At 45.9% G+C, this 16395-nt stretch overlaps 1 protein-coding gene across 4 annotated transcripts in view; it reads left to right on the top strand.

The window, feature by feature from the left end:
- Nucleotides 1-16395, top strand: part of CAMK1D (calcium/calmodulin dependent protein kinase ID) — a 278957-nt gene that overhangs the window by 252880 nt on the left and 9682 nt on the right. For all 4 annotated transcript variants that reach the window (XM_064142642.1, XM_064142641.1, XM_064142639.1 and 1 more), the window contains exons 9-10: nucleotides 13737-13824; nucleotides 14502-14640. In XM_064142642.1, the coding sequence (XP_063998712.1) occupies nucleotides 13737-13824; nucleotides 14502-14640 (227 nt within the window). The remainder of the gene's footprint in view (nucleotides 1-13736; nucleotides 13825-14501; nucleotides 14641-16395) is intronic.

Raw genomic sequence — 16395 nt, 5'->3', positions numbered from 1 at the left:
CACTCATAAAGGCATTCAGTGAGTTATGACTATAAAAGTGGTGGGAGTACAGTGAGATGTCACCAATTTCTTCCTAGTGGGAATGATGTGCAATATCTGATTGTAAATTGTCATTGTGATTACAAATTAGGCTGAAGATAAGATTGAGGCTCAGCCTTTACAATTAAAACATCTTTGGAAAGGCTTGGGATGCAGAAGGCAGTGTAAATCATTGAGAAGACCAACATTTTTGCTTTTCATGCTCCCTGCCAATGACAATGAGATACATTTTGCTGATGGTTATTAGCTGCATCAGTGTCTGACATCAATACAAATGAGAATTGAGGAGAAGTCAAGGCCTAAGCCTGCCCTTTTCACAATGCCCCATCAATAACTGCATTGTCTGTGTGAGAAAAGGGAAATCTAGGAAATTAAATTCAGCTCTTGTGAGTTGGGAAAAAAAAAACCCAACAGCATTTCTAAATGATACTGACCTGAGCCTCAGGAAATTAAACAAGTTACAAAAGTCAATACTAGAAATACAGAATAAACAATAGGAATGCAACTCCCAGCAGAGAATGAGGTGACCATTTGTAAACCAGGCAGAATTTCCAAAGCCTAACATCCAAGATACACAGAACATAAGCATCCAGCTCCTGGCCCCGTTACATCTCTGTTGGTTGCTGGAGTGCAACAAAGAAACGTGGCACTTGTAAGGCACACAGCTTCTGTTCCTCCTAAAGGAACAAAAGGATAAAAAATATGTTTGTTGCTGCCTTCCCCACACACACACTTTTGGTTTTTAACTCTTTTTTTCTTGCACATGTCATGGCCAGGGGCCAATGGAAATTCACAGACTGCTCCATAGGTTTGGATATTTTCTGCAGAATCTAATCTTCCGTTTAGAAACAATACCCAAGAAAGGATTTTACCCCATTTTTGGGGCCAGGAGTCTCCTTCTGCCAAAGGCTGGCTTTACAAGGCTGTGGTAAAGCATGTAAAGCATGGATCAGGGGCAGAGGTTCTGCCTCAACACAAGGGGGAACTTCTTTACTGTAAGGGTCACAGAGCACTGGAACAGGCTCCCCAGGGAGGTCGTGAGGTCTCCTCCTCTGGAGCCTTCCGAGGCCTGTCTGGATGTGTTCCTCTGTGATCTGTGTTAGATAGTATTGTCCTGCTCTGGCAGGGGGGGGTTGGACTCTGTGATCTCTTTGGGTCCCTTCCAACCCCTAACATCTTACGATCCTATGTCAGACATGCAAATGGTACTGCAATAGGGAGGCTTAGAATATTTGTAGAATCATAGAATCAACCAGGTTGGAAGAGACCTCCAACATCATCCAGTCCAACCTAGCACCCAGCCCTAGACAATCAACTAGACCATGGCACTAAGTGCCTCATCCAGGCTTTGCTTCAACACCTCCAGGGACAGTGACTCCACCACCTCCCTGAGCAGCCTATTTGTTGCAGAGGGGGTTCTCTATACCTGCGCCTATTTGGCGGAGGTGAGAAGTTAATTTGAGGCCATATATTAAATTCAATATTTATGAACTCTCGCCACCCCCAACCACTGTGTATTAATATTAATGTTCAAGCCATGATTATGAAAACAAAATATATACAGGGATTTGTTATTTAACTAGCAAACATTCTAGCTACAAACAGAGAGAGGAGTTTTCCCTGTAGCTTAATGCCACTTGGGATTTTTACGCTATTTGTCCAGCAGGGTGGGCTGAAACTCTTTCTACTCTATGGCAGAGGTAACTTATATTACAGAGGTATTAAAGCTTTACTCACAAGTCTTATTATTTATTAATCACCCTCCAGGGCTGTGTCACAGCCTATGCCAAATGTCCAGACTTCGGGGAATCTCTGCCCATGGACTTGGATGCTGGAATCTTCCTGGCTTGAGGGGAAAGGATAAATCTCCCCAGTCTCTGGGGTCTTAGGTTTTCTAACCTTTGTTCTCCTGGTGAAGGATGATCTCTGCCTTTGATGCTGCTGTCTTCTTCTGGATGCTGTGTCCAGGGATATCAGCTGGCAGGACTTCAGGAGCAGGAGAAGAATATCCATGCTGTCTCTGGCACGGATCTCCACACAGGTAGCAGGCTGTGTGTGTGTGTTAGCAGACAATCCAAAGTCTGCTTCCTGGTTCTCTCAGCAGCAGTGGCTTTTACCAGGCAATAAGCAGCGGGCATGCGAAGTGTGCTCGGCTGCTGGGAGTCTAAGCTCCGTAGGTAAATCAATGCAGGATCAGGTCCTGATAGCAATACAGCTTGCAAATATGCACAGCTGGATCAGGAGGCTATAGGCTCCTTATATATATATGTGCAGGCTTAAATGAGCTCTGCATGAAAGGTACGCAGGCAGGTGAGCTGCAATTGAATCAAAGCATGAGGTCTGAGCCTCTGAATGCTGCAAGTGAGGGTCAGACTCCGTGTCTGAGCCTTGCAGGTGAGTTAGAGTAGCAGGGCGCTGCAATGTGGTCCGAGCTGAGCTGCGGATAGGGTCAGAGAGGGCTGAGCATGTGTCTAGCTGTGCACCCCTCTTTACTGACTGTGGGCCAAGATTAATGGCCTCTTTGGCCACCAGAGTGACCAGTCAGGTTGGCTGTAAGCCAAACCTTACCATAATAGGCAGAAGGCTCTTGCCTGGACTTTCCCAAATATGAGGATCACATGGATTTGCCCCAGGGAGACACAAGCTGGGTGTGTGTGGCTTACACAACTTGTTTACAACCAGGAGTCCTGGCAGAAAAACATGTCCAGGCATAAATAAGCTTCTGTTCGGTCCTACAGGCCCTCCATGACACTATTCCAATGGCAAATCAATCTCTCTGTCACGAACTTCCTCCTAACATCCAGCCTATACCTCCACCAGCACAACTTGAGACTGTGTCCCCTTGTTTTGTTGCTGGTTGCCTGGCAGAAGGGACCAACCACTACCTGGCTACAACCTCCCTTGTTACCACCCCACATCCCAAATCCACCTCCCTCAAAGAGAGTCAGTATGTGCCAGTGGGTTACAGACCAACAGTTGTACAATGAAAGCAAAGCATGGAGGTTTTCAGAGATACAGCTTTAGATCTGCCTCTGTCCTCCCCAGTGAGCTCTTGAGCAAAATGCAGTATCGCATTCCTCCTTGCTCTGGAAAGCTTCTTGTAACATAAATGTTGCAGTTTTGGACATCTCTGGAAAGTGGTGCAGCAATTTTTTGAAGGGTTTGGATAAATGCTGCTAAAAACATTTCCTGGGTGAACTAAACTCAGCTGGATATCATCTGTTATTTCTGAATTAGTGATGAGATCTCCATTTGCCAAGTCATTGTTTCAGAAGCGTGTTCTACACAGATCGCTTATGCCACCAAGTAGCAGGGGGTTTATTGCTTCTTTTCTCATTCTAGCCATTGAATCTGCTTCAAAGGCATTTTTGGTGGAGAAGGAGGAGAGCTTGGTGCTTCCTCTCAATGATTATCGGTATCATTCCCATAACCTTGACCATATTTAAGCATCCAGCACACCCAGTGCTCCTCTCTCTTATGGTGCAAGTGTTTAGTCAGTGGAGACAGCCTATCATGACTTTTATAATGAGGACCTCCTGGACTACCTTGTCATAAGACTATGCATTTTTTATCATACATCTGTTAGCTACCTCACCTTCCATAATGTCTCTACAGTGTAATCTCTGTGTCTAATGAGGCACACAAGACTACTGGCTTAGTGGGAATAGATGGTCAGAGCAGACTTCAAATGGTCTCCACTTGCAGACTACCTACATTTCAGGTACCTCTCAGTTGCATCTCATAAAAGGTTTGGGATTTTTTTTCATCTACACAACTGATTCTGTAAAGCAACATAAGTGGAGAAGCAACTTTGAGCAGTAGAGTTCAGGTGAAATGAAATCTGTATTCCACTGAGGTTATTGGGAATTTTGCCACTGACTTCAGTGAGCAGTAGTGTCTGCCTCCTTGTGCACCAGTGGAACACAGAACATCTACCCAAGTCACTGCTGCTGTGCAAATGGCGTGGCCAGTAGGACAAGGGAGGTTATTCTCAACACTGGTCAGGCCACACCTTGAGTCCTGCATCCAGTTCTGGGCTCCTCAATTCAAGAGAGATGTTGAGATACTGGAATGTATCCAGAGAAGGGCGACAAAGCTGGTGAAGGGCCTGGAACACAAACCCTATGAGGAGAGACTAAGGGAGCTGGGGGTGTTTAGCCTGGAGAAGAGGAGGCTCAGGGGGGACCTCATTGCTGTCTACAACTGCCTGAAGGGAGGTTGTAGCCAGGTGGGGGTTGGTCTCTTCTGCCAGGCACCCAGCAACAGAACAAGGGGACACAGTCTCAAGTTGTGTCGGAGGAGGTCTAGGCTGGATGTTAGAAAGAAGTTCTTGACAGAGAGAGTGATTTGCCATTGGAATGGGCTGCCCAGGGAGGTGGTGGAGTTGCTGTCCCTGGAGATATTCAAGCAAAGCCTGGATGAGGCACTTAGTGCCATGGTCTAGTTGATTGTCTAGGGCTGGGTGATAGGTTGGACTGGATGATGTTGGAGGTCTCTTCCAACCTGGTTGATTCTATGATTCAAAGTGGCTCCATGTAACATTTTCCATCTTCCTTCTGGGATATCTGCAGCCTCAGGTCATTAGGAAGAAATCAGGATGGATGTCTCTTCCAACCTGGTTGCTTCTATGATTCTGTGATGACAAATGCTTAACACATAGGTTATAACTGAGATAAAATTAATTGTTGAGGTGGCTACTTGGCTGTAGATTTTGTGGTTTCTATACAGAGCATTTATGAAGAACTGCTTCCAAAGCACACTTCTTCTTTCCATTACTATGTTCTTATTGAGAACTTCCAAACAAGGCTTGCAAGAGCTGGATCTCGCAAGATACTACATTTGTGCCTTTAAGGCTAATCAGCTCCACGAGTTTTGGGAAAGTACACTGGAGTAGCCAGCTGTTCACATGACTAAGTGTTTGTACAGGCTCAGACCCTAAAAAGAAGTAAATACTTCTTCCCAATGGCCCACTTTTCAGTGCTGTATCTGCTCCCCACATGCCTGCACTTACGTGATGTTTTGCTATTTATAATCAAATAGCTTTGGCAGGGGGCTGGTGGGGACGGTATGTTAAGCTTGAAGCTGGCTGAAAAGGAGGCTAATAATTGCAGTGAAGAGTGGTAGCTGCAACAGTACAACATAAGACTTGTGGGTATCATGATTACACCTTAGCCCATATGATCTGTCCACTTAGATTTCTCCAGTTTAAGAGTCAAGTGACTTATGCTTTCCATTGGAAAGGGTATTTGGTTTATAGTGTATCTTTCAGTGAGGTTTGCACTGTTTATGGTGTGTGGCTGAGGTGCAATGTTCTGCTTAGTTGTTCCACTGTGACTTTTCAAAAAGGATGTGGAAAATGAAGGTAACAAAAGAGTGAGGTAATTTTGCTACAGCTTGATACAAATCAGTGTTTCCCTAGATCATATTAATGACATCGATTAAGTTTATTAAATATATTGCCGCGTCAGCAGCCACATCCTGTTTAGTGCAGCTGCTCAGGGTGCAGTGGTTAAGGGCAAGCAGCAGAAAACCCAAGGACCTGGGTTTTTTTTCCAGCTATAGGACCATACTGTGCTCCTCATCAGGTCAAACTGAGTCCTGCAGCCCCAAATTAAGCCTCCAGGCTCAAGTGAGAGGGAAGGACAACAGTCCTTCAAAGGCAAGGAGAAGATCCAGTGGTTAGGAAGGTAGTATAGGAATTGGAAGGTGTGTTATGAATTTATTTCCATTACCCAAGTGACCTAAAATGGGGTTTAGAGCTGTGTGCTGAAGCTGGCTATGGCATTGAGGGCAACCTGGGACATCTAAATTAAAGGGCAATGTGTGTATCATCTACCTGTGTAGATCGTATAGGGAAGAAGGAGCTTATAGCAGCTAAACGAGACACCAGTGTCCACAGGGACAAGTGTGGGCCTCTCCTTTCCCCACTGCTTCTACTCAAGGAGAGCAGACACTTGAGGCATGCTGATGTCCATTCCCGCCTTCATCAAAGAATCATGAGACTTTGGCAAGGACTGAGCCTCTGCAGATTGCGACCGTGACCTTGAGTGTTTATTATGTGCCAGAGAGCATAAGCCAGATAATAATTTCCACCCCAACAAAGGACATGGTTTACAAAGAGCTCAGTTCTCAGACAATGTTGTTTGAAGTGTGAAAAGGGCTCCCCGAAGGGAACCTCTGATGTTTACAACATTAAATCAAACTCTTTATTGAGCTCATCCCTGCACTCTATTTATTTTGGAGCATCACTGATACAATGTGTGGTGTGTATATTCATAGGCATGCATGTGTGTATGTGTGTATATGTGTGTGTGTGAAGAGTTATGATTCCTCAGCACTATCCCTCACAGCTAACTCCATATTTCCTGTCATCATACTCAGGAGTAATTCCAAGCACTGTTTGGCCAGCACAGAGTTTGAGTTGGCTGCCTTCAGTATGATGGTTTAGAAAATGATAGTAGATAAAAGCCTCTGCCTGCCATTGTGGGCAGGGAGGATGCAAGAGACATATGCTTGCAGTACTCCAACAAAGAACCTTCCAAAAGGAAATTTGCTGAGGTTCCTCTCAAAGCTTAGAAGTGATATCACCAGATAAATTGCTCTGATAGCTTTGAACTCAGCTAGAGAGCAAAAATAAGTTAGATACTATGAAATATTATTTGATGATTAGATTAGATTCCTCTCATGTGCAGGGCTGGATTTGTTATGGCTGTTGATGAGACATAGCCTTTGTAGCTTCAGTGGAAGTATTTGTGATGGAAAATTATCAGGCTGTGGCCCTTGGTAGGCAATTACATGTGTTGACACACTCATATATTCACAAGTGTACATTTACAAACATATGACTAGCTTCAGCACAAAGTTACCCAAACCATTTTCAGGATGCATCTGATTTCAGGTGTTGCAAAACAGGGACCCCCAAGAGAAAAGCCAGCTTCCAGTTAGGCTCCCTGTTTGCCCAGTTCTGAGTGATGTGAGGCAGGATAACAAAGCAGGCGTTATTCTGATTGGCTTGATCTGGGAGTTGTGTACACATGTGGTAGGTAGAAGCAATATCTTTAACTGGGCCAACTGGTACAGTTGAAAACAAAACAAGCTTCAAAGCTGCCACAGTTAACTTCAAAGTTAACTGCAAAGCCAAGAACTATTGCTGAGGGTTTGACTAGATATGCATCAGCTGATAATCTCTGAAACAGAGGAGGTCTTTTTCTCAGGGGAAATTGATCTGATTCCTGTAGGAGACAGATACGTTGTGCAGAGGAGGAAGAAAGAAAGATGATAATGTATTTTTGTCCTCACATGAAAAGCAATATGGTTTATAGCCTGTCGACTTGGAGAGTTAGGCAAAGGTGGAAGGGTGATTATGTGCTCTAAAAACAGGATCTCTTCTAAATTTTATGCATTACCTTCCCAGCACGAGAACTAAAGTATGTGATTAAATACCTTCAGTACAGAAGTGATGATGCCCATGATACTCATCTCAGGGTAGGTTTGTGTGCCCAAAAGGTCATCTCACTTTTCACATTCTACCAGCTGATCATATGAAAGGTATGACTTATACTTGCTCGCTTCCTTGCTCTCTTGCCCGTGTCTTTATGCCACCACATAGAATCATAGAATCAGTCAGGGTTGGAAGGGACCACAAGGATCATCTAGTTCCAAACCCCTGCCATGGTCAGGGACACCCTACCCTAGATCAGCTTGGCCTTAAACACCTCCAGGGACAGGGCCTCAACCACCTCCCTGGGCAACCCATTCCAGGCTCTCACCGCTCTCATGCTGAACAATTTCCTCCTCACGTCCAGTCTGAACCTACTCACCTGCAGCTTTGCTCCATTCCCCCTAGTCCTGTCACTCCCTGATATCCTGAAAAGTCCTTCCCCAGCTTTTTTGTAGGCTCCCTTCAGATCCTGAAAGGCCACAATAAGGTCACCTGGGAGCCTCCTCTTCTCCAGACTGAACAGCCCCAACTCTTTCAGTCTGTGCTCACAGGAGAGCTGCTCCAGTCCTCTGATCATCCCAGTGGCCCTTCTCTGGACACGCTCCAGCATGTCCACATCCTTCTTGTAATGGGGGCTCCAGAACTGGACACAGTACTCCAGGTGGGGTCTCACCAGAGCAGAGTAGAGGGGGAGGAGAATCACCTCCCTTGACCTGCTGGCCACACTTCTCCTGATGCAGCCCAGGCTCTGGTTGGCTTTCTGGGCTGCAAGTGCACACTGCTGGCTCATGTTGAGCTTCTTGTCCACCAGCATCCCCAAGTCCCTCTCCTCAGGGCTGCTCTCCAGCCACTGACTGCCCAGCCTGTATTTGTGCTTGGGATTGCCTTGATCCAGGTGCAGGGCCCTGTACTTGGACTTATTGAACCTCCTGAGGTTGGCTTGTGCCCACCTCTCCAGCCTGTCCAGGTCCCTCTGGATGGCATCCCTGTCCTCCAGCCTGTCTGCTGCACTACACAGCTTGGTGTCATCAGCAAACTTGCTGAGGCTGCACTCAATGCCTCTGTCCATGGCACCAACAAAGATGTTGAACAAGACTGGTCCCAGGACTGATCCCTGAGGGACTCTGCTTGTCACTGGCCTCCACTTGCACATGGACCCACTGACAGGCACTCTTTGGGTGCAGCCATCAAGCCAGTTCTTTATCCATCTTATGCCCCACCCATCAAACCCACGTGTCCCCAGCTTGGAGACCAGGATGTGGTGCAGGATGGTGTCAAAGCCTTGCTCAGATCCAGGTAAATTACATCAGTTGCTCACCCCTCATCTATTAGTGTTGTGACTTGTTCATAGAAGGCCACCAGGTTAGTCAGGCAGGATTTACCCTTGATGAAGCCATGCTGATTATACCCAACCACCTCTTCACTATTCTTCTGTCTCAATAGTGCCTCCAGGAGGATCTGTTCCATGATCTCACTGGCCACAGAGGTGAGACTGACTGGCCTGGAGTTCCCTGTCTCCTCCTTCCTACTCTTTTTGAAAATGGGGGTTATGTTTCCCCTTTTCCAGTCAGTAAGGACTGCACCAGACTGCCATGACTTTTGGAATAGAATAGAAAGGGGTTTAGCAACCTCATCTGCCAGTTCCCTCAGCACCTGTGGCTGTATCCCATCGGGTCCCATGGACTTGAACACTTTCAGGTTCTTCAGGTGATCACAAACCTGATCTTCAGTTATGATGGGCAGCTCTTCCTTCCAGGCCCTGCCATTATCTTCCATGGCTCCAGGAGTGTGGCTGGAGGCCTTTGCAGTGAAGACTGAGGTAAAGAAGTCATTGAGAACCTCAGCCTTTTCCATGTCACTTGTGACCATTTCACCTGTTTCCTTTCTGAGGGGGCCCACACCTTCCCTAGGCTTCTTTTTACCATTAATATACCTGTAGACATTTTTAGTTTTCCCTTTGACTCCCTTGGCTAGATTCAATTCCAACTCTGCCTTGGCTTTCCTAACCAGATCTCTAGCTGCTCAGGCAGCTTCCTAATATATCCCCCATTCCAGCTGTTCCTTCTTCCACTCCCTGTAGAGTTTCTTTTTGTGTGACAGTGTGTCCAGGAGCTCCTTGCTCAGCCAGGCAGGCCTCCTAACATTCTTCCCTGCTTTCCTCTTTGTTGGTATGTATTGCTCCTGGACACAGAGGAGGTGATCCTTGAATACTAACCAGCTGTCCTGGGCCCCTCTTTCCTCTAGAGCTTCGTCCCATGGTACTGTGGCCAGCAGATCCTTGGAAGTGATCAAAACCTGCATGCCTAAAGTCTAGGGTCGTAAGCTTAGAATACCTCCTCCTGGTTGCCCCAAGGTTCTTAAATTCAACTGCATCACAATCACCACATCTCTTATAAAACACCAACAGAGAATGGATGTCAATGTATTTTGTTTTCCTAGAAGTAAACCTCTACTATAAACACTACAGTAATACCAAAAGGAATTTATAAAAGTTTCCAGATCCTCCAAGTGCCAAGTACAGTATAAAAGCAGTCCTCACATTACAGCATTGCACCATTAAGAGGATAGGTCTTCAGAGGTGGCTTGGGGAATGATCCCACACTAGGCTTTGGCAAACCAGGCTGCGTTTTGAACCACACTGCTTGGCATACCAGCGTGTGTTTGAATGGATCCTGCTGTGCTAAATTAGCCCCAGCACTGCAGTTATTTTGCTCTGATTAAGAACTGGCTAAAGCTGCTGAAGGGCCCTTAGATGTAGGATGGGCCTCACCACTGTAGCATCTGAGCACTTCACAAAGTGTCTGTTCATCCCCTTGTGAAGTCAACAAGTGCTATTCTGCCTGTTTAGGAAAGACCCAAATACCAAGACTTGCTGGAGCTGTGAGGACAGCATAGTAAGCATAGAGTTAGTGATGGTAGAAGACAGTTTGTGAACTACTGCAGCCGACAGTTTCTTATTGAAACCACCAGTACTTCAGAAAATTATCCCTAAACTCAAATATATAAATATATGTATACATAAATATTCATATTATATATATATATATGTATTGTCCTTGAGCTGCACACCCAAGAAAATAATAGAATCATAGAATAAACCAGGTTGGAAGAGACCTCCGACATCATCCAGTCCAACCTAGCACCCAGCCCTATCCAGTCAACTACACCATGGCACTGAGTGCTTCATCAGACTTTTCTTGAACACCTCCAGGGATGGTGACTCTGCCACCTCCCTGGGCAGCCCATTCCAGTGCCAATCACTCTCTCTGTGAAGAACTTCCTCCTAACATCCAGCCTGTACTTCCCCCGGCACAACTTGAGACTGTGTCCCCTTGTTCTGTTGCTGGCTGCCTGGGAGAAGAGACCAACCCCCAGCAAGTCCTTGTGAACACTGTCAGGAAATATCTGGAAGAGCTACAAAGGGTACGATACCCTTGTTCTGTCCATGTCGAGGGCATTTGCCTTCCATCAAGGAGGTGTTCATGGATAAAGCAGGGTGCTCATGACATTTTGGAGTGATTTTGGCTGGCAGTTTGCATTCCCACCAAGAAATTCTGCTAGGACTTCTCTACGTTGAAAGACTGAGCAGTATAAGTAGTGCAGACAACAAACCTGCACACACTTGTGCACCAAAGCTAACAAACTATGCAGGGCAGGCAATACAACTAGAATCTTCTCAGATTTCTGGTCACCTCTTCATAGAAAGTGACTTGGAGACAATCATGGACACTCTGTGTCATGTCATTTGAGTCATGTTTGTGTGACTGTGGTAAAGCTGTAGGAGTTGCTTCACCTGATGATTTCATGCTAGAGAAATAAAGGAAGTGTGCTGTTATGGTGGATGCAAGGTCAGGTAGGCTTTGTATTCATCTAGGAGTATGTCCTACACAGGATCCATCAGGGTCTGTGCTGTGCCTGGCAGTATTCCCTGTGAGGGAGAGAAAGGAATAGTGAACATGATGCTTAACCTAGATGTTGCCTCACCAAGCTTTTAGCTGCCTGGTCCCAGTGAGAAATCCAGACAACCTTGCCTCGTTGTCAGTAGAAAAGGTTATTGGAAGGAGTCCTCTTCAGAAAAAAGATCTGGAGGCCTTCCCATTCTGTCAAACACCTGCCCTTCTCCATCAACAGAACAGAGACTTGAGAGGATGACAGGTGCCATTTGGAAGCCATGCTTTGCTCAGGGTACCAGCTCTTCTGTTTGAGGTAGAGGTTATGTGGCAGTGATGGTCAGACAAGTACCATTCCCAGTACCAGATGAACTACCTGAATGGGAAACCTGTTCCTTCCTGCCCAGAATCAACCAAACCAGCAGGCTGAGGTATTTAAGCAGAGCTTCATCTTTTAAGGAGCACAAAGCAATGCTGCTGTTTTGCTGCCTTAGTTGGAAAACAGTGAGCAGTTAGGGTACTGCCCTCTAAGGAAGACATGGACTAGTTGGAGAAAATCCAGAGAAGCTCACTAGATCAGAGGATTAGAAAATATGAATTATGAAGAAACACTGAAAGAATCAGTTTGTTTAGTCTAGAGAAGAGAAAACAGAAGGAAGGCATGATAACAGCTTTCAAATATGTGAAAGGATGCTTCAAAGACCAAGGGAGTAAACTGTTTTCCATGTCTTCTGGGAGATAGTGAGGCACTGGAATAGGTTGCCTGAAGAGTCACCATCTTTGGGAGATCTTTTTACAATTGGTCAGCCAAATATCTGTCAAAATTATTTTGATAGAGCTGGGGCTGGGGGTGGTGAGGACTGGGAGTCCCCTTGGCTCTCTGATTGTATTGTACTGGAGGTACCCTGACTGGGAGGCTCTGAGACTGGTGGATTATTCAGGTTTTATATTTCTTCATTGCTAATGGACTCTACAGTGTGGCTGAAAAGATGGTTTCTGAAGACATCACATCCATCATAGGAGGTAATATTTGCTTCCTGACAAGACAGCACTAACTCCCCCCAGCACCTGACCCAGTGTCAGCTCACTGTGGTGCTTACTCATAGAATCACAGAATCAACCAGGTTGGAAGAGACCTCCAAGATCATCCAGTCCAACCTATCACCCTGCCCCATCCAATCAACTAGACCATGGCACTAAGTGCCTCATCCAGTCTTTTCTTGAAGACCCCCAGGGACGGTGCCTCCACCACCTCCCTGGGCAGCCCATTCCAATGGGAAATCACTCTCTCTGTGAAGAACTTCTTCCTAATATCCAGCCTATACCTACCCTGGCACAACTTGAGACTGTGTCCCCTTGTTCTATTGCTGGTTACCTGGGAGAAGAGGCCACCCCCCACCTGGCTACAATGCCCTTTCAGGTAGTTGTAGACAGTAATAAGATCACCCCTGAGCCTCCTCTTCTCCAGGCTAAACAGGCCCAGCTCCCTCAACCTCTCCTCATAGGATTTGTGCTCCAGGCCCCTCACCAGCTTCGTTGCCCTTCTCTGGACATGTTCCAGCACCTCAACATCCTTCTTGAATTGAGGGGCCCAGAACTGGACACAGTACTCAAGGTGTGATCTGAACAGTGCTGAGTACAGGGGAAGAATAGCCTCCCTTGTCCTACTGGCCACACTGTTCCTGATGCATCCAACGTGCCTCAAGTTAGATTAATCAGGGAATACAATTGCCTTGAAATGATTGTGTGTATTGAAGATTTGAATGTGTCTTTGTGTGTTAAAGACACTGTAGAAGATCAGTCAAGTTTTTAGGTTGAGTGTTGTTGAACTTAAGGTATTGGTGCAGCCTGCGGTGCTTTAGTGAGTGCCCATGTATCAGCTGTACTGTAAATCTACATTAATCGGGATGAATGCCTATGTATGTTTCAGGGTGGCAGGAAAATCTCCAGTGCAAACAGAAATCAGACAGGTTGTAGTGGCTGTGGGAGGTGCTGCAAGTCTGAGGCTGAAAGTAGTCTCAGCCTGTTGATATTAAATCTTTAGATGTAAAGGGAAAAAAAAAGTAGCATGTTTTCATCTAGGGTTGCAATGGTGATAGAAAGCAGCTGTGCACCAACAAAATAAAGCTGTACCTCTTTGTAGCTGTCAGACCTACAAGCCTTATCTACACTTGCTTTTACTGCCCCTGATTTTCCACCGCTGCTGCCAGGAGAGACAACAGTGGGAAGTTTGAGCCCCTCGTGTGAATGAAAGCATCATCACTGCAGGAGCAATCACACCTTGGAACAGCCTTCTGTGTTAAGAAGAAAGAGTAGTGAGGGAGAGCAAAAGATCTCTGAAAAAGTCTCTTGTCTGTCTGTTTCAGGATTGCTGGTGATACAGCACTCAACAAAAACATCCACGAGTCAGTCAGCGCTCAGATCCGGAAGAACTTTGCAAAAAGCAAGTGGAGAGTAAGTCACCTGTCCTTAGGGACAGCATTTGGACACATAGCTCTGCTAATGCAGGGGCAATACAGCCACCTTTTCAATGGGTTGGTGCTTTTGTGGCCCAAAATGTTGGTCAAAATATTTGGTCAGGACTAAGGCTACATGACCCCGAAGGGCTCCTATAGAGGATGCTTTTAACAAAGCTTATAGACATAACAAATGTGAAAGATGGGGCTGGGACTGCCTTTAGCTAAAGCACCCATGGTTTAGTTAGAGTTTGGGTCAGCACCATGGGGGAACGTGAAGCAATATTGACACTCTGTGTATTAGAGTAGGGAAGAATGTGCCAAATTTTCCTTGTAGACTGCTGCATCACAGCTGATTGCTAGAAAGAACAATGGGGAGCAAGACCAGGGCAGAAACGTGTATGGTTTGATATTGTCATTTTAATCTTAGGAGCTAGAAACTGGAAAGATATCACATATATAGAATCCTATCATAGAAAGAGTTTGGGTTGGAAGGGACCTTTAAAGGTCATCTAGTCCAACCCTGAGCAGCCATCAGGGACATCTATAACAGATGGAGTTACTCAGAGATGATGAGCTCACTCACTTCTGACAACTCTGAGCAGCCAGGAGAAGAGCAGGAGCAACCCTTCCACCTCCAGTTTTCCATTTCTTTCCTCTTTTTTTCTTCTTCAGCAAGCGTTTAATGCCACAGCAGTGGTACGGCACATGAGGCGGTTACACCTCGGCAGCAGCCTGGACAGCGCCAGCGCCAGCGTGTCCAGCACCCTCAGCCTTGCTGCGCCACTTCCTGAGGCAGCCACACGGAAAGATTGTGAGTAGCTGAGATCCCAACAAAGCTCCTGCCGTGGCAGCTGAGCAAATTCGCGGCATCCCTGTTTGCTTCTTGACCCCAGGCTGCAGTCCTCACTGCCACTAGGTTTGGCTTTGTCTAAGTAGGTGTTTAAAATAAGGACCTGAAAGGGATGAAGGACTTCATCCTAAGCTGAGAAAAAAAAAATCAATTGGAAATGTTTATCCACTAAAAAAGAAAAGAAATTATTTTAGCTCAGTGCATTCTTGAGATAAAAACAGTGCTTCTTGTGGAGAAAAAGGGCTTTCACGTGGGAAAAAGACCCAGACACACACCCCCAGCAATAAAGTTCTGTAATTGATTAAAAACTGAAACAGTTTACTCCAACTGTTTATGTTCGAATTTCCAGCATTATAATAAGACATTTTTCAGTAAAAATTGGTTTACTTTCCATTTCCATTTTCCATGAAGGACTGATCCTGCCAGTTTGACCCAGGTTCAATCTTCCTGGGCCAAATTGAGCTCCTGTATGAAGAGAATGAATTGTCTGAGCAGAGCTCAGCTCTGTAGATTACAATAGGACTTGGCCCACTGCCTTCTTTGTTATATGCTAGGGCTGAGATTTGCAAGCTGCCCAGTGAAGTCAGGTGCTTGGGATATATTCTTTCTGAATGCCAGGGAAGGAGACGTGGCAGCAAAGGGATCATTTGGACAACAGAAATACGTCCTTTTGCAATGAAGACTCTAAACTCTGGCTCCTGAGCATTTCTTTTATTCCCACCTGCTGATCTGTAAAGATTTTTACACACAAAATGTCGAGATGTGGGCTTGACAATTACGTGACATTATATTAAGGTGTGGAACCAAAAGGAAATATTAATAGCTGATGGTATTGCAAGCCACTGCTTACTTCACCAGGGATTGGAGAGGTAATTTCTAGAGTATACCCTGCACTGTTCTGAAACCGAAAGCTGTTCAGTGTGGGTTGTGGATGGTGCTGCCTGCCAACCTCTGCTCCTTGATAAGGACATGCCACATGTCCCAGGCGCTGTGGCCCTATGTGGAATTGTGGTTTCTCTTACTGTCGTGGGCATGGTTTCTCCCGTGGCTGGGGTGGAATCTGCTTTTTGCAGTTTGTGCTGTGGCTGAGCCTGAGGAGAGCCCCTTCCCTGTGCATTCTGGGCCTGATGGGGATTCATGCCCAGTGCCCGAATTGCAGTGTCTGGTACCAAATCCCACAGGTGCTGCCAAAAAAGCATCACTGTGCTCCTGGCACACATCTGGCAACTGCAAAGGAGCATTGCAGCACTGACCAGTCACAAAGCTGTTCCAATGCAGTGCAGTGATGTAGAAAAGCCCTTAGAGTGAAGAAATGTGCTTTTATTTTGGTTCCTGCTGCAGGATGTTTAAGATGGACTCTGTTCAGTCTAGAACATCTGATGGCATGCATTGCCGTTAAAACTGATGGATCATTAATCTCCACCCATCCATTTCATTAATCTCAACTGGTGTTAATTGCACAGTCTGAATACTAATGGTAAAACATCTGTGAACAAGAAGGGTGAGGAGAGGTCTGTTCATCTCCTCCAGAATCCATCAGGACCCTACACAGCATCCAGCTAGATATTTTGCAATGGTGGAGGAGTCAGTCAGGACTATGCAAGATGCATAGGTCAAGTTTTTCATGTCAGAAACATGAAGCAGAAAAGTAATGGAAGATTTCCAAGCATCTCAGGTTAAGTCCAGCTTACTGGCAGACAGTGCAGAGAGCTTGCA

Source organism: Pogoniulus pusillus, chromosome 4, assembly GCF_015220805.1.
Source record: "Pogoniulus pusillus isolate bPogPus1 chromosome 4, bPogPus1.pri, whole genome shotgun sequence".
Classification (NCBI taxonomy): domain Eukaryota; kingdom Metazoa; phylum Chordata; class Aves; order Piciformes; family Lybiidae; genus Pogoniulus; species Pogoniulus pusillus.
Note: the sequence above shows the minus strand (reverse complement) of the source record. Positions and strands in the feature narration are given on the sequence as shown.